Genomic DNA, 21,987 nt, shown 5'->3' on the forward strand with positions numbered 1-21,987 from the left:
CACTCACTCACTCACTCACTCACTCACTCACTCACTCACTCACACACACACACACACACAGACACACAGAAAAAGCTGGAAAGATAGTTCAGTAGTTTTTGTTCCTAGGTTTTCTAATTGAGATAATCCTACTGACGTTTCTGCTGGCCAGCATGTTGCTTCAGTCATTGTTCTCTGGATGCTTCCATTGGTTGGTAAGAGACACAGGCAGCATCTACACCATGTGAATGAAATGCCAGAGAAAGTCCTGGTGGCCTTTGTATTTTCCTGTGCTAACTGTCCAAATTCCCTGCCAAATTACCTGGCAGCAGGAATCTATAATGTCTAATGATAGCATCTGTTCATAGCAGTGCCTAGCAATTTAGCATTGCTATCTCTTTATGACATTTAACACTCCACAGATCCAGTGAGCTTTCTATTTAAGGTCCTTTAATCCCCTGCTGAGCAAGGGGCTTACCTAAATACAGTTTCTAGGTTTTTTTGTTTAATATCTAATGGGTTTCCATGTATTGCTCAGTATTAACAGCATTTGATCTATATAACTAATTGCTCTGGCAGTGTTTGGGCACTACATCTGGTCATATGTTATTATCTTATTTATGAGCAGTCTGAAGGCTTAAAATCCAACCATTGAATTTTCATTCCTGGCTTCTAATTTTCTATATCTACCACTAAAGCAATATCCAATTCTTGAATTCAAGATAAGCATCATGTATAGTAGTCCGTTCTCTTAGTCTGGCAGAAAATATTGCATTGCACGTTTTATGTGTTCCAACATGTGTCTTGTCATTTTAACAGTTGTACCTTTGATTTCAACACTACTAAGGAAAAAGTTTTGAATACCTACAATCTGCATTGTATTATATAAATCTAGAAATAACTTATATGGATACTGATCATTGTTATTTGCTTCGCAACAAAACTACAACACAATAGTTTTCTTGACTTCTTGCATTTGTACCTTTCTATTGGAAAACAGCAAGTTAATAGGAAAATGGAGTCACATTTAACATTCAATGTATTTGACTTCGGTCTTGCAGCATTTGCTTGCACTATGAATAATTGAATCAGCCACCTTTTTTTTTACTCAGTTACTCGGAGAGCTTAAAGGACAGAAAATGTTAAAAAACATTATACATCAAAAGGCAGGGAGTCTGAGATGACCACAATGCATCATGATATTATGCTGTTACATTTAAAGAACATTCAGATATTTCAACACTTTTGCTTCCTGCCCACCACTAACTCGACAGAAGTAAATACAAAGTGGCTGCTTTAACTTTAGGTCTGTGTTGCCAGCTAGCAAACAAAGGAACCTGTTTGTACCACAAGGCATGTCCATTGTGTTGGCATCAATTTTAGTGATTGTACTTTGGGTTCAATTTGAATAATGGGTTATGGTTTAAGGTTTCTTAGCATTAACTTTCACTACACCCTGTTAGACCAGATTTGCTGACCCAACACTGAGCAAATCTACGAGCTTAAAAATATTTTCTTTGTTCTGAGTAACTTATAACATGTGTTCTTTTGAAATTGCCTTGAAGATCAAGGGATTTAGTCTGATGAACCTAGGCCAGATCTGGTGCCAGAACCATTTGCTCATGACTTTGTGGGGCATAGGGTTCTGCTAGTCTCTCAACTGTATGTCAATCCTATCATAATTGTGCATCACAAATTACACAGTTACTGTGGGCTAATGGAAAGTCAGTCAGACCAGGGACATCCTCCAGGGATTACTGTTTGGATGGCTGACATGTCCTATAAAGGTTGGCACAACAGGTCATGGAGTTAAGCCAAAAGGGATTTTATCACTATGCTCATATTCCTCTTGCTAGCTGCCTTGGTGACAGTCTCCTCTGAACTTTACGAATGAAAATATAATTTTGTTCTCCTCTGTTGCCACATGAAGCATAATCCCTCAGAAAGCTTTCCAGCTAGAAAAAAATAGATTGCATTTGAATGGTCCCAGAAAGTCTGAGGCAAGTGACTTTTGTGTAGTTGAATGATTTTTCTAAGTCACTAAATCAATAAAGAAAGACTTGGCAAAGGGGAGAAAAGCAGATTTTCCTTGCTGAATGTCAAAAGAAATAACAAACAAAAGAAGTGTTGCTTTGCTGCGGCTACCTGTGGAAAATATCTGAAAGAAAATGCTTCCAACAGAATCTACTTTGAATACAGCAGAATGACATATGAGCCTTTATGGATGGGCTAGGCTAAACGTCTTTTGAAAATAATTAGGTTTGTCTTCAGGCTCAGGATAGCATAAGTTCACACAATCAGTAAATTAATACAACCAAACCAAGAACATGTGGATTCCAAATACTCTATTCGTTTTATGTGTCACAGTACATGAATTTAGTAAGAAACTGTTTTAATGCGTGTGCCTGCTAGTTTGTTAAGTGCACGATGCTGATCTGTTTTTTGTCGTCAGTGACGGTTATTATAACCAAATGGGCACAATGCTACACTAATGATCTTTCTGTATATAAATTCTTGTTTTTGTGAGCGGACACCATAGTGGCACAGGAAAATGTTTGCCTTAAATTACCTCAAAATAGATTTCAAAAGCCAGACTTGGCTGAGCAACAGTTTTTTCTAGTTACAAGAATCCAATAAAATTACCAGTTCTTCACAGCATGTGTCTGCTTCCTTTCTATTTATCTTAAACTTTCAATAAAGTGGAAAATCTGAGCAGACAATGTATGTTTAGATTGCTAATAAGGATTTGTAACACATTAGATGGTGAACAGCCTGACAATGCAATTAAACATTTGTGGATGCAATTCCTCAGACTTTCTTGCAACAGTGTTACATGTAATAACATTCAGAGCCAGAGAGAGTCTCACTTGAATCATTTTGATCTTGTAATACTAGCTGAATAAGTTTATCTGCAGTTGAGACACTGCATATTTGAGCAATCATTGTAGATGGGATGCACCACTTACAGGTCTTTAATATCCCACTTATTTCTGTAAAGCAAGTCATGTGGTTTAAAGCCATTGATATATTTATATGTATTTGTGTGTTTATGTGAACAATAAAGATTTGAATTAAGTGTTATCTAACATAACATTGATCTTTACAAGTTAATGTGTCGTGTGCATTGTCATTTCAGCTATTTTATATCTGGACAACACTGTGGTGGATTTGGAAACACTTCAAGCATTGTATGACAATGTAAGTACTGACGCCATACAAAGCACAAAAACTCATAAAAAAGAACTTCACTAATTCTTTAAAACATATTATTAGAATTACTGGAATCCATTTAGTATATTAGTCTATTATTCATTTTGGTTTGGTACTGGATACAATAACATTTTATACTGTTTCCACCATTGGACAACAAGTGAACACTTCCTAGTAAATAAGTATTATCATTAAGCTTTTGAATTTACTAAGTTAATTAATTCTGCAGTATCAAATGCTTTGATCACAAATTTAAATGTTTTTATTTCTGGAGTCCTGTAAACTGAAAGGTTAGGAAGGATTGTTTGGGTGGGGGGAGATGGGGATATCCTGTAGCTGCTGAGTTTAGCCACTAATGACTTTGCTGTTGTTAGCAATGCATTCTTCAGTGTGTGCACTGATGCTACCTACAGTTCAGTGGAATAAATGCTATTAAGTGGCAAAACCTGAGATACGTGCTCCCATAGCACCATTTATTTCAGCAAAACAAGGGATGACTGTCATTTATTGTGAACATTACCTGCAATTGGTGGCAATGAAGTGGTCTCACTGCTAGGAAAGCCGAAGAATATGGAGTGCATTATCAGTAGGGCTAACACTTGGAGAAAGTCTTAACAATAGCTACAAGAAAGATCCAGAATCAAGCTACCATTGAAGTGTTCTCATCTGTTTAATAGTTTGCCTTTGTTGCTGCTATCCTTACACCATTTCCTTTGTCCTTCAGCAATCATTCTTTTTGTTCATTGCAAATCCTCAAACCTCACTATACCTCCCTGCTCCAATAGCCAGTGAACCAGGTATAACCAGGTTTGTACTGTAGGAAACCTGACAAACAATTTCCACACAGGAGTTGTTGCATTGTCTTGGGATTGCAATCCAAGGACCCATGTAAGTGGTACAGTGGCCCTGGTTTCAATCTCACTGAGACAGCTGCTGCAATTTGAACTCAGCATTTGTAGCAGTGAGATAGAGTTGAGTGGTTTGCTCAACATATCCAGGAGCATTTTGTTGTGGATCTGAACTCAGATGTAGGCCAGATGAGGTCAGGCTGGCAGATATTCCTTGCATGTTCTGGATTCAAAGCCTGGTGAGGATTGGAGGCTAAGCCTGGTGAGGATTGGAGGCTAAGTTGGAGGCTAAGCCTGGTGAGGATTGGAGGCTAAGCCTGGTGAGGATTGGAGGCTAAGCCTGGTGTGGATTGGAGGCTAAGCCTGGTGTGGATTGGAGGCTAAGGCCGGTGTGGACTGGAGGCTAAGGCCAGTATAGACTGGAAGCTAAGCCTGGTATTAACTGGAGGCTACGCTGGTGTGGACTGGAGGCTAAGGCCGGTGTGGACTGGAGGCTAAGGTCAACGTACACTGGAGGCTAAGCCCAGTGTGGACTGGCGGCTAAGCCCGGTGTGGACTGGAGGCTAAGCCCGGTGTGGACTGGAGGCTAAGGCCAGTGTGGACTGGAGGCTAATGCCAGTGTGGACTGGAGGCTAATGCCAGTGTGGACTGGAGGCTAAGGCCAGAATAGACTGGAAACTAAGCCTGGTATGAACTGGAGGCTACGCTGGTGTGGACTGGAGGCTAAGGCCAGTGTGGACTGGAGGCTAAGGCCAGTGTGGACTGGAGGCTAAGGCCAGCGTACACTGGAGGCTAAGGCCGGTGTAGACTGGAAGCTACGCCAGGTGTGGACTGGAGGCTAAGGCCAGTATAGACTGGAGGCTAAGGCCAGTGTGGACTGGAGACTAAGCCCGGTGTTGGACAGGAGGCTAAACCCGGTGTGGACTGGAGGCTAAGGCCAGTGTGGACTGGAGGCTAAGCCCGGTGTGGACTGGAGGCTAAGCCCCATGTGGACTGGAGGCTAAGGCCAGTGTAGACTGGAGGCTAAGGCGAGTATAGACTGGAAGCTAAGGCCGGTGTGGACTGGAGGCTAAGGCCAGTATAGACTGGAAGCTAAGCCCGGTATTAACGTAGCTACGCTGGTGTGGACTGGAGGCTAAGGCCAGTGTAGACTGGAGGCTAAGGTCAGCGTACTCTGGAGGCTAAGCCCGGTGTGGACTGGAGGCTAAGCCCGGTGTGGACTGGAGGCTAAGGCCAGTGTAGACTGGAGGCTAAGGCCATTGTGGACTGGAGGCTAAGGCCATTGTGGACTGGAGGCTAAGCCCGGTGTGGACTGGAGGCTAAGGCCAGTGTAGACTGGAGGCTAAGGCCAGTGTGGACTGGAGGCTTAGGCCGGTGTGGACTGGAGGCTAAGGCCAGTGTAGACTGGAGGCTAAGGCCAGTGTGGACTGGAGGCTAAGGGCAGTGTGGACTGGAGGCTAAGGCCAATGTGGACTGGAGGCTAAGTCCGGTGTGGACTGGAGGCTAAGGCCAGTGTAGACTGGAGGCTAAGGCCAGTGTGGGACTGGAGGCTAAGGCCAGTGTAGACTGGAGGCTAAGGCCAGTGTAGACTGGAGGCTAAGGCCAGTGTAGACTGGAGGCTAAAGCCAGTGTGGGACTGGAGGCTAAAGCCAGTGTGGGACTGGAGGCTAAGGCCGGTGTGGACTGGAGGCTAAGGCCAGTGTAGACTGGAGGCTAATGCCGGTGTGGACTGGAGGCTAAGGCCAGTGTAGACTGGAGGCTAAGGTCGGTGTGGACTGGAGGCTAAGGCCAGTGTAGACTGGAGGCTAAGGCCGGTGTGGACTGGAGGCTAAGGCCGGTGCGGACTGGAGGCTAAGGCCGGTGTGGACTGGAGGCTAAGCCCCATGTGGACTGGAGGCTAAAGCCAGTGTAGACTGGAGGCTAAGGCGAGTGTAGACTGGAAGCTAAGGCCGGTTGGACTGGAGGCTAAGGCCGGTGTGGACTGGAGGCTAAGGCCAGTGTAGACTGGAGGCTAAGGTCGGTGTGGACTGGAGGCTAAGGCCAGTGTAGACTGGAGGCTAAGGCCGGTGTGGACTGGAGGCTAAGGCCGGTGCGGACTGGAGGCTAAGGCCGGTGTGGACTGGAGGCTAAGCCCCATGTGGACTGGAGGCTAAAGCCAGTGTAGACTGGAGGCTAAGGCGAGTCTAGACTGGAAGCTAAGGCCGGTGTGGACTGGAGGCTAAGGCCGGTGTGGACTGGAGACTAAGGCCAGTATAGACTGGAAGCTAAGCCCGGTATTAACTGGTGGCTACGCTGGTGTAGACTGGAGGCTAAGGCCAGTGTAGACTGGAGGCTAAAGCCAGTGTGAGACTGGAGGCTAAAGCCAGTGTGGGACTGGAGGCTAAGGCCAGTGTGGACTGGAGGCTAAGGCCAGTGTAGACTGGAGGCTAATGCCGGTGTGGACTGGAGGCTAAGGCCAGTGTAGACTGGAGGCTAAGGCCGGTGTGGACGGGAGGCTAAGGCCAGTGTAGACTGGAGGCTAAGGTCAGCGTACTCTGGAGGCTAAGCCCGGTGTGGACTGGAGGCTAAGCCCGGTGTGGACTGGAGGCTAATGCCAGTGTAGACTGGAAGTTAAGCCCGGTGTGGACTGGAGGCTAAGGCCAGTGTAGACTGGAAGCTAAGCCCAGTATGAACTGGAGGCTACACCGGTGTGGACTGGAGGCTAAGGCCAGTGTGGACTGGAGGCTAAGCCCGTTGTGGACTGGAGGCTAAGGCCGGTGGACACTGGAGGCTACACCAGGTGTGGACTGGAGGCTAAGGCCGGTGTGGACTGGAGGCTAAGGCCGGTGTGGACTGGAGGCTAAGGCCGGTGTGGACTGGAGGCTAAGCCCGGTGTAGACTGGAGGCTAAGGCCAGTGTAGACTGGAAGCTAAGCCCGGTGTGGACTGGAGGCTAGGGCCAGTGTAGACTGGAAGCTAAGCCCGGTGTGGACTGGAGGCTAGGGCCAGTGTAGACTGGAGGCTAAGGCCAGTGTAGACTGGAAGCTAAGCCCAGTGTGGACTGGAGGCTTGGGCCAGTGTAGATGGGAAGCTAAGTCCGGTGTGGACTGGAGGCTACGCTGGTATGGACTGACGGCTAAGGCCAGTGTAGATTGGAAGCTAAGGCCGGTGTGGACTGGAGGGTAAGGCCAGTGTAGACTGGAAGCTAAGCCCGGTATGAACTGGAGGCTACACCGGTGTGGACTTGAGGCTAAGGCCAGTGTAAACTGGAGGCTAAGCCCGGTGTGGACCGGAGGCTAAGGCCAGCGTAGACTGGAAGCTAAGCCCGGTATGAACTGGAGGCTACACCGGTGTGGACTGGAGGCTAAGGCCAGTGTGGACTGGAGGCTAAGCCCGTTGTGGACTGGAGGCTAAGGCCGGTGGACACTGGAGGCTAAGGCCGGTGTAGACTGGAGGCTACACCAGGTGTGGACTGGAGACTGTAGACTGGAGGGTAAGGCCAGTGTGGACTGGAGGCTGAGCCCAGTGTGGACTGGAGACTAAGCCCGGTGTGGACTGGAAGCTAAGGCCAGTGTAGACTTGAGACTAAGGCCGGTGTAGACTGGAGGCTGAGCCCAGTGTGGACTGGAGGCTGAGCCCAGTGTGGACTGGAGGCTAAGGCCAGTGTAGACTGGAGGCTAAGGCCAGTGTAGACTGGAAGCTAAGGCCAATGTAGACTGGAGGCTAAGACCAGTGTAGACTGGAGGCTAAGACCAGTGTAGACTGGAAGCTAAGGCCGGTGTGGACTGGAGGCTAAGACCAGTGTAGACTGGAAGCTAAGGCCGGTGTGGACTGGAGGCTAAGACCAGTGTAGACTGGAAGCTAAGGCCGGTGTGGACTGGAGGCTAAGACCAGTGTAGACTGGAAGCTAAGGCCGGTGTGGACTGGAGGCTAAGACCAGTGTAGACTGGAAGCTAAGGCCGGTGTGGACTGGAGGCTAAGACCAGTGTAGACTGGAAGCTAAGGCCGGTGTGGACTGGAGGCTAAGACCAGTGTAGACTGGAAGCTAAGGCCGGTGTGGACTGGAGGCTAAGACCAGTGTAGACTGGAAGCTAAGGCCGGTGTGGACTGGAGGCTAAGACCAGTGTAGACTGGAAGCTAAGGCCGGTGTGGACTGGAGGCTAAGACCAGTGTAGACTGGAAGCTAAGGCCGGTGTGGACTGGAGGCTAAGACCAGTGTAGACTGGAGGCTAAGGCCGGTGTAGACTGAAGGCTACGCCGGTGTGGACTGGCGGCTAAGGCCGGTGTGGACTGGAGGCTAAGGCCGGTGTGGACTGGAGGCTAAGGCCAGTGTAGACTGGAAGCTAAGCCCGGTGTGGACTGGAGGCTAGGGCCAGTGTAGATGGGAAGCTAAGTCCGGTGTGGACTGGAAGCTACGCTGGTATGGACTGACGGCTAAGGCCAGTTTAGATTGGAAGCTAAGGCCAGTGTAGATTGGAAGCTAAGGCCGGTGTGGACTGGAGGGTAAGGCCAGTGTAGACTGGAAGCTAAGCCCGGTATAAACTGGAGGCTATGCCAGTGTGGACTGGAGGCTAAGCCCAGTGTGGACTGGAGGCTAAGCCCGGTGTGGACTGGAGGCTAAGGCCGGTGTACTCTGGAGGCTAAGGCCAGTGTAGACTGGAAGCTAAGGCCAGTGTAGACTTGAGGCTAGGGCCAGTGTAGACTGGAAGCCATGCCCGGTGTGGACTGGAGGCTACGCCAGTGTGGACTGGCGGCTAAGGCCAGTGTAGATTGGAAGCTAAGGCCGGTGTGGACTGGAGGCTAAGGCCAGTGTAGACTGGAGGCTAAGCCCGGTGTGGACTGGAAGCTAAGCCCGGTGTGAACTGGAGGCTACGCCGGTGTGGACTGGAGGCTAAGGCCAGTGTAGATTGGAAGCTAAGCCCGGTGTGGACTGGAGGCTAAGGCCGGTGTGGACTGGAGGCTAAGGCCGGTATGAACTGGAGGCTACACCGGTGTGGACTGGAGGCTAAGGCCAGTGTGGACTGGAGGCTAAGCCCGTTGTGGACTGGAGGCTAAGGCCGGTGGACACTGGAGGCTAAGGCCGGTGTGGACTGGAGGCTAAGGCCAGTGTAGACTGGAAGCTAAGCCCGGTGTGGACTGGAAGCTAGGGCCAGTGTAGATGGGAAGCTAAGTCCGGTGTGGACTGGAGGCTACGCTGGTATGGACTGACGGCTAAGGCCAGTGTAGATTGGAAGCTAAGGCCGGTGTAGATTGGAAGCTAAGGCCGGTGTAGATTGGAAGCTAAGGCCGGTGTGGTCTAGAGGGTAAGGCCAGTGTAGACTGGAAGCTAAGCCCGGTATAAACTGGAGGCTAAGCCCGGTGTGGACTGGAGGCTAAGCCCGGTGTGGACTGGAGGCTAAGGCCGGTGTGGACTGGAGGCTAAGGCCAGTGTACTCTGGAGGCTAAGGCCAGTGTAGACTGGAAGCTAAGGCCAGTGTAGACTTGAGGCTAGGGCCAGTGTAGACTGGAAGCCATGCCCGGTGTGGACTGGAGGCTACGCCAGTGTGGACTGGCGGCTAAGGCCAGTGTAGATTGGAAGCTAAGGCCGGTGTGGACTGGAGGCTAAGCCCGGTGTGGACTGGAAGCTAAGCCCAGTGTGGACTGGAGGCTACGCCGGTGTGGACTGGAGGCTAAGGCCAGTGTAGCCTGGAAGCTAAGCCCGGTATGAACTGGAGGCTAAGGCCAGTGTGGACTGGAATCTAAGGCCAGTGTGGACTGGGTTGGAAGGACTGTTGTTCTGAACTTCCTAGTTCTCTACTTTCTAAATTGATTCCTGCGATCTATAATTCTGGACTATTTATTTCTTTATTTTTCTAATTATTTTTCCTAAGAACTTGTACTGAAGAATTTGTATCTATGAACTTTGTAAGATGACCATAAGTGGTGACTTGTAAACATTTCACTGTACTGATTTGAGTATATGTGACAATACGGCTAAATCAATTTGCTTCAACCCAATTCAATTTACTAACTGTTTGACCTGATTTATAGTTGTCAGCACAATATTTTTTGATATTGTGAATATTTTCTGGCTTCTTCATGGTAAATGACCACAAACCTCTTTTATTAAGTAATTGAGTTCATAAGGTTCACATTAAGTCTTGCATGTGGAACCAGTCAGCTGATATAATTTTATCAATTGATTGTACCCTAAGTTTTATGGGATCTCGTGGTACAGTGGTAATGTCTCTACCTCTGAACTAGGTGACACAGTTTCAAATCCCACTTGCCCCAGAGGTGTGTACCAACATCCTTGAACAAGTTAATTAGAAATATCTCCCTGGGTTTATTGGACCTTTCTGCCAATGCCAAGTTGCAAACTACAGAGTTTGTGTCTCCCTAAACCATGTTGAAGGATGTTGGGTTACTTGTTCTCCACTGAATTTAGAGAATCAAATGTATGCTGCTGTCAATGACAGAAAAAGGGAGTTGCCAGTCTGTTACTCTATCTTCCATGTCAGATCATTGAACGTCTTCAGGCACAGCTCTGTAGGAATGATCTCTCTCTAAATGTAGTGCAGTAAGTCACCATTGCTCATTTGGCAGCAAATCTGTGACATCTCCCAAGAAGCACGAAGGGAGCAGATACATGAGATTGCCACCATTAGCAAGTTTCCCTGCAAGCCCAGGGCATTAGTGAGAGCACACCAGCAATACTGTCTACAGTTTTAGCCACCTTATTCAAGAAAGAATATAAATGCCTTAGAAGCACTTCAAAGAAGTGTTACTGAGCTTATGCCTTTCTAGGGATTTCAATCTTGTGAAGGAAGGCCTTTATCCATTGGAATTTAGAAGAATGAGAAATGATCTTCTTCAAAGTCATAGGATCCTGATGGTGCTTGACAGATTGGGTGTTGAAAGGGTATATATCCCTTTGTTGGAGTTACTATAATGAGGGGAACACAGTGTAAGCAAAAGGGGTTTCCCATTTCCAATGGAGATGAGGATATTCTTCTTCCAGAGGATTGAAACTCTTTGGAACTCTTTTCCCCAGAGAGCAGTTGAAGCAAGATCGCTGAGTATTTTTAAGACAGAGGTAGAATTACTATTGACTGACAGGGGATCAAATGTTATTGCAGGTGGGTGAAGTTGAACGTGAAGTTGAGGCCACAACCATCTCAGCCATGATCATATTGAGTGGGAGAAGCAGGATGGAGGGGCTAGATGGCCTCCTAACTTTTAAATTGAAATAATGATGATGCTGATAACTTCACTTTTATTCTTGCCATATCACCATCACCTATGTGAAGTGAGATGCTGTATACACAGTGGAAAAAGAAACCGCTCGACTTTAATAGCATCCACTTACAACACATCGAATTAGAGATCAATAAATGATTGCATCGTTAAAGGCATCGTGTGCTATGTTTAAAGAGGGTACACTCAGGAACTGCCCATTTAGGCTTTTAAATAGTGGTGGCACAGGACAGAGGTAAAAAGGACTCAACTGCTTTAGTGGAAACAGATAAAGAGAATGTCAGGGTCATTCAGCAGGTCAGAAGGACCCTGATGGCAATGATAAACTTAGGAGATGTAGACTTGAAAGAAATTGAGGCCATAAAGAGGGAAGATGGACAAAGTAGTGATTATGGTGTTTCATTATGTAGAGGAGTAGTTTAGAGTAAATGGACAATTCTAATAAAAATTGGGATTTTTTATGTGTAAGTTCAAAATACCAAGGAGAGACATTCTAAATAACATTGGGTTTGAAGTAAACTCTGCAGCTATAATAAACTTTCTTGACAGGACTGCGGCATGAAGGGCTATGGCATCGTCTTCCCCTACCACTAACCTCCTCCCTTGGTATCCCCAATCCACTTTCCTGAACGCGATCCCCACTATTGAAAGAAAGCCCACCAGCACCGACAAAATTGACCTGCATCAGTTCCCAAGGAGAAGGGAGATGTAGCACAAAGACAGAGGATTCCTGGGGCAGTGAAATGGAGATTGAGCTGGGCAAATAGGAGTGGACCTCATTACATTCCATTTACTACCACTTTCTATTGCACCTGACTGGGAGGTGAAAATTCAGCTCACCATGATTCTTTTGGTCTATTTTTCAAGGAATTCATTCAAAGATTTCTGACAATGATTAATAAAATGTATGATTTCCATAAAACACAAAAGTGGCCAACTTTACAAAAATATTTGAGGATAATTTACAACAGTGACATATCAAACCTTGTAGATGTTTTAGTGTCAGGAATCAAAGCAAGTTAGAACATGTTATAGTGTACAAGGGTGAAAGAGAACTGGGCTGAACATTGTGCGTATAATCTTCTAAACATGCAGTAGCTGGACTTCATTAGAGACATAAATGGCTGTGTTTGGCACAAGCACACTTCTAATGCGCATGGTGAGGAACAGTTTCTCTGTGCTTCTCTTCAACAGGATGATTTTATCTGGCTTACTGATACTGGAGTGTGCGTTAGGAACTTGACTTTCTTCTCTTATCTATTTTCAAACTTTAAAAACTAGTTATTTACAAAGTAGAATATGTTTTTATATTTGAAAACTAAATTTAAATGGCCTGATATTTGGAGAAGCAATTGAATTATTATCTTAGTTAAAGGCGGAGTGATTTTGTTCGGGTTTAGGTGAGATTAAATCAGTGAGCAGGTTTGCACTATATCTAGTATCTGCAACCCAGCATGACATAGCTGAAGCCAATGTAACATGAACCTGACAATTAACTAAAATTTGGCAGCATGGTCAGTAGTTAGCACTGCTACCTCAAAGTGCCAGGGACCCGGGTTCGATTCCACCCTCAGGTGAATGTCTATATGGAGTTTGCATATTTTCCCCATGTCTGTGTGGGTTTCCTTTGGGTGCAATGGTTTCCTCCTACAGTCCAAAGATTTGCAGATTAGGTGGATTGGTCATGGTAAATGGTCCATAGTGTCCAAAGACATGCAGGCCAGTTGGATTAGCCATGGGAAAGGCAGCATTACAGGGATAAGGTAGAGGGGTGGATCTTGGTAGAATGCTTTTTAGAGAGTCACTGTGGACTTGATGGGCCAAATGGCCTGTTTCCATTATGTAGGGATTCAGTGATAAAGGAGAACGGCAATTGGGCAATTCGTATATTTGAAATGGACTCTCTTTCACTTGTCAAGGTTACAACAACTGCATAGCCACAACTACAGATTTTCCACAGGAACGGGATTATTTACCCACTCATTTGCCAGGGAAGCATATGTTCGACAGTCAGGAGCAGCTCTCAATGAATGATTGCTTCCTGCTCAGCATATCCTATCACCAAAGAAAACTCATGGCTCAGATCCTCCAACCTCGGGATAGTCAGAGCACCCTGAAAGTGACTCGACAGGACACCTCAGATATCCTGACGCAGTATGTGAGAATTCCTTAGGAAGTTTAAACATCCGATGGGCAATTACTCTCTCCCACAAAAAAAACTGCAACTCTGATTAATAATCATAGACCTCAGTCGGTTCAAACTCACCTATCTGGAAAGTTATCCAGATAAAATGATGAAGAGCTTAAGCCCGAAACGACGATTCTCCTGCTCCTAGGATGCTGCCTGGCCGGCTGTGCTTTTCCAGCACCACACTCTCAACTCTGATCTCCAGCATCTGCAGTCCTCACTTTCTCCCAAATAAAAATCAAGACCAACTCATGGGTAACAATAAAGCTGACCCCTCCCACCCTGACTCGTCTAGACTTCTCCAACTTTATTTTCCCCCCCTTCCCTTACCTTGGGGCTTCCAGCTACCCCACCACAACCCATTTCCCCTCCCCGATGCCCCAGCCTGACTACAACCTGACCTGACCTCTCTCTTCAACTAACCACCTGCCACTCTAACCCCTCCCCCGATTTTTCCTTCTTTACCTTATGCTTCCATGGGATTAGTGTGTCAATGGCAACTCTCGAGTTAAGTCACGTGTAGACCAGACCAGGTAATTCTGACAGATATCCCTCCCTAAAGGAAACTGATGATGGTTTCTCTCAAAAATTGCTGATCATTTCTTGATACCATTACTGGGATTATCTTTCCATCCCAGATTTATTGATTGATTTTAAATTCCACCAGCTACTGTGATTGGATCTGAACCTATAATTCCATGGCCCAGTATTATTACCACTGCCTTTACCATCTTTCACACTTAGTTTACACATTTGTTTAACATAATTACCTTCCCGCTCTGGAAATACTTTGTGTATTTAAATTGGGTTAAGTTACCTAAATAAGGCGGTTAATGCTATAATAAAAGGTGTGCGTGCCTTTTACAGGCATTTTCTGTGCTGTCCTCTGTGAGGAATCCTGTACTTGGTAAGTTCTGCAGGATCGTCCATTGGAAGACAGGCCAGAAAAGTTGCAGGTAAATAACTGTGTAATAATTTGTCTGATCTCTGGCAGAACTAGAGAGTCTGACCCAGAACAAAAAAAATGAAGCTACAAAACTTTAGACTCCTAGACGTGGGCATCGACAGAAAAGATCCCTGGAACTAATTTATTCAGAATTCTTAAATGATAATTGTGTGATTCACCACTGATTTTTAAATGCATGCTCACCTTATTTCCACTGGCAGAGCAACCTTTTCCCATGGGCTTGCCCTTTACTCCACTATCAGGGTTCTGAAGCCAATAGAAATAAACCTGCCCAGCCTGTCTCAGTTCACTGTGTTGGTGAGTCAAGCTGCTGCTTGTCCTTTACACACAGCTTCCCTATAGAGTGCACAATACTGTATCAGACTCCCAATGACTGCACATTGATGTTTAATAGCTCGCAAAAAGTCTTGGGGCATTGTTAACTGTATACAGTCACAACATCTGGGCTATTTAAAACAATCTGTTCTCAACTGCTGCTCTTCCCGTGCACAGCGGCACAGTGGCACAGTGGTTAGCACTGCTGCCTCACAGCACCAGAGACCCGGGTTCAATTCCCGCCTCAGGCGACTGACTGTGTGGAGTTTGCACATTCTCCCCGTGTCTGCGTGGGTTTCCTCTGGGTGCTCCGGTTTCCTCCCACAGACCAAAAATGTGCAGGTTAGGTGAATTGGCCATGCTAAATTGCCCATAATGTTAACTGAAGGGATAAATGTAGGGGAATGGGTCTGGGTGGGTTGCGCTTTGGCGGGTTGGTGTGGACTTGTTGGGCCGAAGGGCCTGTTTCCACACTGTAAGTAATCTAATCTAATCTAATTACAGAATCACAGTTAGGTCAAATGACATTTACAATATATAGTCTTTCTCTTTTTTCCCTTTTTCCCTCCATCCTTCAGACACTTAAATCCTGCTTCCTAGGTTTTCAGTTTAGCTCTACCTTAAATGTAAGCAGTTGCCCAGATTTTGTGACTGTGTACAGTTAACACTGCCCCAAGACTTTTTGCAAGCTATTAAACATTAACGTGCAGTTATCGCGAGTCTTATACAGTCTGAGATATCCTGGCCACATAATACAGACTCCTTGTGCTTAGGCCAAAGTACAGGCAAAAATATGAGCTCAACTGGATTGGCAAAATGATTTAGAGGTGCCGGTGTTGGACTGGGGTGGACAAAGTTAAAAATCACACAGCACCAGGTTATAGTCCAACGGGTTTATTTGGATTGGCAAAATATATGTTCTACAATACCTTCCTAGTGGTGAGGTGATAAAACTAGATAATTATCCTAGCGTGAGTTGTTTCTTGATGGAAGTAGACAGATATTAATGCTTACTTTCTGAACCATATTGCTGAGTTCTAATGTCTACCTTCCTATTGAATAAGTGGAAGAAAGCAGGTTATTCTGACACTTAACACGTTATTCATAAATCAAGCTTGTGGTTGAAAGTTTTGGCAAAACTCTTAGTTAAACAGAGGTTATCCCTACATTTGGGATGCTTACTACTTCATACAACACGAAAATTAATGGTGAATAATGGGATACAGATTTTACTTGGCAACAAGGATAGATTTGCATGGCGACTGTGGTGTTTTCTTTTAAAAAATGTAGGTTTGAGTTACTGATAAGATTCTATTAGTTAGAGGTCAATGTTGTCATGCTTACCAATAAAGAAGAATCTTTGTCCTTCATCATGACAACTAATGCTCATTAGAACAGACTGCTGTACTCTCTGAGGTATTCCATGATATGATAAATGCCTAGGGCAAAGAGATGATTTTTTTTTAGCAAGCTCTCAAGTTGTGTTGTTGCAAATACTGGTTCAGAAATCAACACACAAATACTTTAAAAGCACTTTTAAAAATCTTATAAGTTTAGAAGAGATTATAAGCTGCAAAAGATCAACTCAGCATTTCTTTCTCTCATTTTGAAGAATTCCTCTTTGTAAAATGCAGCTGTAACTATCCAGTTTGTACAAGGGAATGGTAAGCCAATGGTAAGTTGACTACTCATTCATGGATCCAGATTGACGCTCTGGAGACCTGAGACAGTGAGCATCTCAGCTGGAGAGCCAGCCGGAGGCCCACATCCCCTCGTTTTAGGAAGGTTCACCACATCTTGTTCCATTTGAGGGACCAATAGTGGGACTTCCCCCAGGACCAATAATCGCACAGATTGAAGCCCCACATGTTCAGAGCTGCCAGCCCAGTGGAGGAGGGTAGGTGTTCTGAATGGCAGCAGCAGTATGGAGATGATGGCTGTTGTCAACATGGCACGCACCTGAGGGTTGGAATCCGTACTGGATCCCAGACCAGACGCTGCTGCTGGATCACCTCAGTGTAGAAGAAACCATCTTCAGATGTTTTGTCTGTGACAACAGTGAGATCAGAAATGAGAATGCTCACTAATGACTGTACAGCTTCCTATGTGACTTATCAGATCATTAAATCACCTGTGTCCACATAATGAAGGATCTGGACAATGTCCAAACTCAGGACAATTAGTGGCAAATAACATTCAAGACACTTGGGCGTAAGACAGTTACCATCTCCAATGAGACCGAAAGCATCCATATCTCTTTGTCATTGAATTGTATTGCCATCACTGAACCTTAACCACCCTGGAGGTCAACATTATCAGTGTCAAACTTGACCAGGCACGTCAATATTGTGGCAACAAGAACAGATTAAAGGCTAGGGGTTCTTCTCTGCAAGGAGTAATTTATTTTCTGACTCACTAGAAATTGTCAGTCTACAAGGTGCAAGTCATGAGTGTGATGGAATACTCTCCAATTGCCTGTATGGATGCAGCTTCAACAATACTCAAGGAGCTCGACACCATCTAAACCTAATTGATAATCCATCAACTACTTGCTGTATCTTCCAGTGCGTCAATAATTTACAGAGAGATTCCAAAAGGCAGACCTGTAATTTTAAATACATAAAATGATGGAAAAACTCAGCAAGTCTGGCAACATCCGGAGAGAAGGAAACGGGGAATGTTTCAAGTCCAATACAACTCTCTTTTTTTCAGTTCTGAATAGGTTAAGTGTAAGTTCAGTTAGGTTTTTTTGGAGGATTTCTACAGGGTTTCTCGCTATGAGGCCTAGTGAAGTTTCGGTATCTTACTAAACTCACCTCAATAATAATAGCCCACTGCTGCAACATTCATCATATCTGTTTGTAGCCCCATCTTATCATGCTGAAAATGTGTTGCTGGAACAGCGCAGCAGGTCAGGGAGCATCCAGGGAACAGGAGAATCGACGTTTCGGGTATAAGCCTTTTTGGGCTTATGCCCGAAACATCGATTCTCCTGTTCCCTGGATGCTGCCTGACCTGCTGCGCTGTTCCAGCAACACATTTTCAGCTCTGATCTCCAGTATCTGCAGACCTCACTTTCTCCATCTTATCATGCATCATTCCCAGAGTAACTCGCCACTCAGTAGATGAGCTGTCACAGGGCCAGGAGCATCAATGCTATGTTTCCAAGGCTGCTGGGCACCTGGAGAAGCACTGACATTCTGAATTGCCATGCTCAATGGCAGACAGTTCCTGAACATGTTAGAGAAAGGGAAGATGGAACTCCATTCCCCAACAGGGAGCTGGATGTCCTGCTGCAGGGATTGGTGCAAAAGAGGAGCATCCTTTACCCAGAGGGATGGCAGAGGAATCTATGACACCAGATCCTGGCAGCCTGTTCCAATGTCACCACTTGGTTCAGTGCGGTGTTCATGGGTCGAAGGTTTGAAGTACAGTAGTAGGCTAGTGACCTTCTCCGCTGCACCAGGGTAAGTGCCACACTCTTCTGACTGTTAATCAAACTGATTCTGCTCCTGCACCCACCTCCCAACAAAGCTTCGAGGCTGCCTCTCTCACTATTGCCTGCAACACCTTCCGCCCATTGCTCTCAACCCCTGGAAAAAAACCTCAAAACCTCCCTCACCACTAACCCTGCATAGCCTCTGTGCTATCTACTCACTGTGTCAGACCACCTCAACACCTTTCCCCCATCTGCACCAACCACTTTCAGCTCACTCAGTCCTTCCTTTTCTCTCATTATAGCAGCAGAGAGCCCACAAATACAAAGGGTGTAGAAGGAGTGCTTAACATCCTCAGCCTCTGCAAGGAGAGACATTAACCCTCCTAGGAGAAGACTGGGACCGCTCCTGCAGGAATACCAAGAGACCCATGTGCCACAAGCTGAGCAAGTATCAATCTTCATTTCATACAACGCTCCCATTAACCCTATTGTCAACCTGGATCATCGCACACTAATTCTAACCACAAGCCATGATGACTTCTCTCTCCTCGTCTTACAGGTACCACCAGGATATCTGCCATCCCTGCAAGAAACAGTCGGCTCCACCAGATGTCACTTCCTTGACTTCTGAGGAGTACTGAATCCTTAGAGCAAGCCTGAGCAAGGCTGCCTCCTATAACTCCCTTAAAATCTCAGATACTGACACCTCGGTGGGAACATTGGCCTTAAAAGGTTTGGGGGCACAATCTGGTGAGCACCTCACTGCACCAGCTGCCTGAGGGAGAAACAGCCCAGGTTGCTGGCAATCGGAGGACTGTCAGAGTCTAAGCTGCTGCTCAGCTCCAGGCAAGAAAGACCCTGTGGCAGCACCCATCAGGGACTGCATCCATATGCACAGTGAGGAGGAGGGGCAGCAGACAGGAATGTGGAAGGCAGTGACCCTCATTGTACAAACAGATCGGGAATGCAGCTACAAAGTGGTGACCCAGCTACCTCAAGCATGCATTTCTCTGGCTGCTTCCATGGAAAGGCTGGCGGTTGCCATGGAGAGTCATGTCCAGCACCCTCAATGCTCTGCTGCATAGGGGGCACATATCTGCACTTCATCAGTTCAGCTATTTGTCCTCAGTACTGATGGCATGGTGTCAGGGGGATTGGGGAACCTGGCATATGCACTGCAGGTATCCCTTCCTCACAAAGAGACAGGGCATTGCCAGGAGACACCCAGATGGAGGAAGGACCACACAGATGTCTCTCAGAAGTTGTCTCTCACAATGCCTGAGAGGTGGCCTGGTTCCCCAACCTTCAGTCTGCCTGCCCCCTGCAATCCTTGGAATTTGAAGCCAAGGGCAGTCCATTTGCCTAAGGCTGGAAGACCCTTGGATGTCTGAATTTGTGATTATATGTTTAGTCATTTGTGTTCACTGCAAATGATCAAGGCGACAATTGCTCTAGACAGGTAGAAATGCCAACTGCAGGTTCAAGTATCTGTATCTCCCAAATGGCATCCAGACTGTGGTTAGAAAACTGCTGCTTTCATCCAGCTTTGCTTGTCAGCAATGATTCTTCATAATGAGTGTAGAAAAGACCTTGGCAAGACGTGGCCGATTTCTTCATCGGTTGGAATGGAATAGAAAGATCTCTTTAAAGCTTTGCTAAGATTCTTTGGAACTGTGCATACTCCCAAGTTTTCCAGTTTTTTTTTCAATACAGTTGCCATGGTCCTAATTCAGTCTGTAGAAGTTGTCACTTCCTTCACTTTTGTGCTTGACTTTTGGGCTGGACTGATGGTAGCTGGAAATTTCCTCAACGGAAACTTAATTGATCTCACACGCTCATCTACTGTGAGATTATGGGTCGAGATTAGTGTGGTGCTGGAAAAGCACAGCAGGTCAGGCAGCATCCGAGGAGGAGGAAAATCGACGTTTCAGGCAAAAGCCCTTCATCAGGAATATACTGTGAGATTATATTAACCAAGAGACGTCTAAGGCCCATAAACATCTTTTTAATCTTTTGGGATGAGTTAGTGGCCTGCCATACTGCAAATTGCTTCTGGCATGTTTATGGTTTCTAGTCCAAGTATTAGAATTGGCCCAGCTGAGATAAGTGAATTTTGTTTAATAGCTTCAGTCTGAAACTCTGGATTCTCAATTTTCCTTTTGCGTTGGGCTTTCGGTTTAATTTGACATCCTGGAATGAATGTCATTCCATCATTTAATTCCAAACTTTACTTTCAAGTGCTGCATTTCGGGTCACCGTCTTCAGTCATATTTCAGTGGTCTGCAAAGGTCATGATGCTGCACAAAGTCTGTCAGACATTTCACATTCACTTGATACTTGCTATCTGTAGTCATCATTCAGATTGTCACAACCATTTCTCAGCTTTATTTCTGATGATGCCTACTTGTTGTATTGTGTCGAGTGACTCATCACAATCATTTGCAAGCATCTCTCCAGCAGCCAACTTCATGATTTGATTTGCTTCTTTCTGGCTAAGCATTTGCCTATGAAATGATTCAACTTCTTACGTTTAACTCACTGTTTTCCCCTCAGTGGATGTGCTTTCCTTTCTTTAGGGTGTTGTCCTGAATAATATTTACATTCTTTCTTCTGATCTTAATCTTTTTGCTTGCTTTTCTACAACTATTCCTACATTTTCACCAGTGTGTTTTAGTTTCATTCAACACAGAAACAGACCCTTCAGTCCAATCCTCCTTGCTGACCAGGTTTCCCAAACTAAACTAGTCCTATTTGTTTGCCTTTGGCCCATATCCCTCTCAGCCATTCCTATTCATGTACCTCGACAAATGTCTTTTGAATGTTGTAACTGCACATGGATCTTTCACTTCCTCTGGCAGCTCATTCCATATACATATCACCTCTGTGTGAAAACGTTGCCCCTCGGGTCCCTTTTAAATCTTGCCCCGTTCACCTTAAAATTATGCCCTCCAGTTTTGAACCCTCCTACCTTAGGGAAAATAACTTTGCTATTCACCTTATCTATGCCCCTCATAATTTTATTAGGTCACCCCTCAACCTCCTACACTCCAGGGAAAATGTCATAGCCTATCCACCCTTTCCTTATAACTTAAACCCTCCAGACATGGTGACATCCTTGTAAATCTTTTGTGCACTCTTTCCAATTTAATAACATCCTTCCTATTGTTTTCATTCTGCCTATAAGGCCTTGGCTGTTCTCCCATTAGTTTGCTTCAGCTGCTGATTAATAACCTCAGAGCTTCTGCACATGTCTATAGATTTCTTGAGAATAAGTTCTTCTTCTGTCAGTAGATAGTGGCTCAGTGGTTAGCACTGTTGCCTCACAGCACCAGGGTCCCAGGTTTGATTCCAACCTCGGGCGACTGTGTGGAGTTTGCACATTCTCCTCGTGTCTGTGTGGGTTTTCTCCGGGTGCTCCGGTTTCCTCCCACAGTCCAAAGATGTGCAGGTCAGGTGAATTGGCCATGCTAAATTGCTCATAGTGTTAGGTGCATTAATCAGAGGGAAATGGGTCTGGGTGGGTTACTCTTTGGAGGATCGGTGTGGACTGGTTGGGCTGAAGGGCCTATTTCCACACTGTAGGGATCTAATCAAATATGCTCCCTCAGCAGGTTTCCTCATGCTTACGACAATTCCCATTGCTGATGAAGGTCAACTTTCAGTTTTCTAAATTCACATTACTTAAGTAGATTTATCAGTGCAGTTACATCGATAGTCAATTGTCTCCCTCTTCCCTTGAGTTCTGATGTTGAACACATTCCATTTATAAGTAACATTATTAAGAGGCTTATTGTGTGTGTGTATAGAATTCAACATTTTCTGTTCCT

The 21,987-nt window shown here is 45.7% G+C and overlaps 1 protein-coding gene across 5 annotated transcripts in view; it reads left to right on the top strand.

Annotated features, from left to right (window-relative positions):
• The window catches only part of fmn1 (formin 1), a 367,109-nt gene that overhangs the window by 189,693 nt on the left and 155,429 nt on the right, over positions 1-21,987 (top strand). For all 5 annotated transcript variants that reach the window (XM_043697987.1, XM_043697990.1, XM_043697988.1 and 2 more), the window contains one exon: positions 3,116-3,177. In XM_043697987.1, the coding sequence (XP_043553922.1) occupies positions 3,116-3,177 (62 nt within the window). The remainder of the gene's footprint in view (positions 1-3,115; positions 3,178-21,987) is intronic.

The sequence above is a fragment of the Chiloscyllium plagiosum genome, chromosome 10 (genome assembly GCF_004010195.1).
Source record: "Chiloscyllium plagiosum isolate BGI_BamShark_2017 chromosome 10, ASM401019v2, whole genome shotgun sequence".
Lineage (NCBI taxonomy): Eukaryota > Metazoa > Chordata > Chondrichthyes > Orectolobiformes > Hemiscylliidae > Chiloscyllium > Chiloscyllium plagiosum.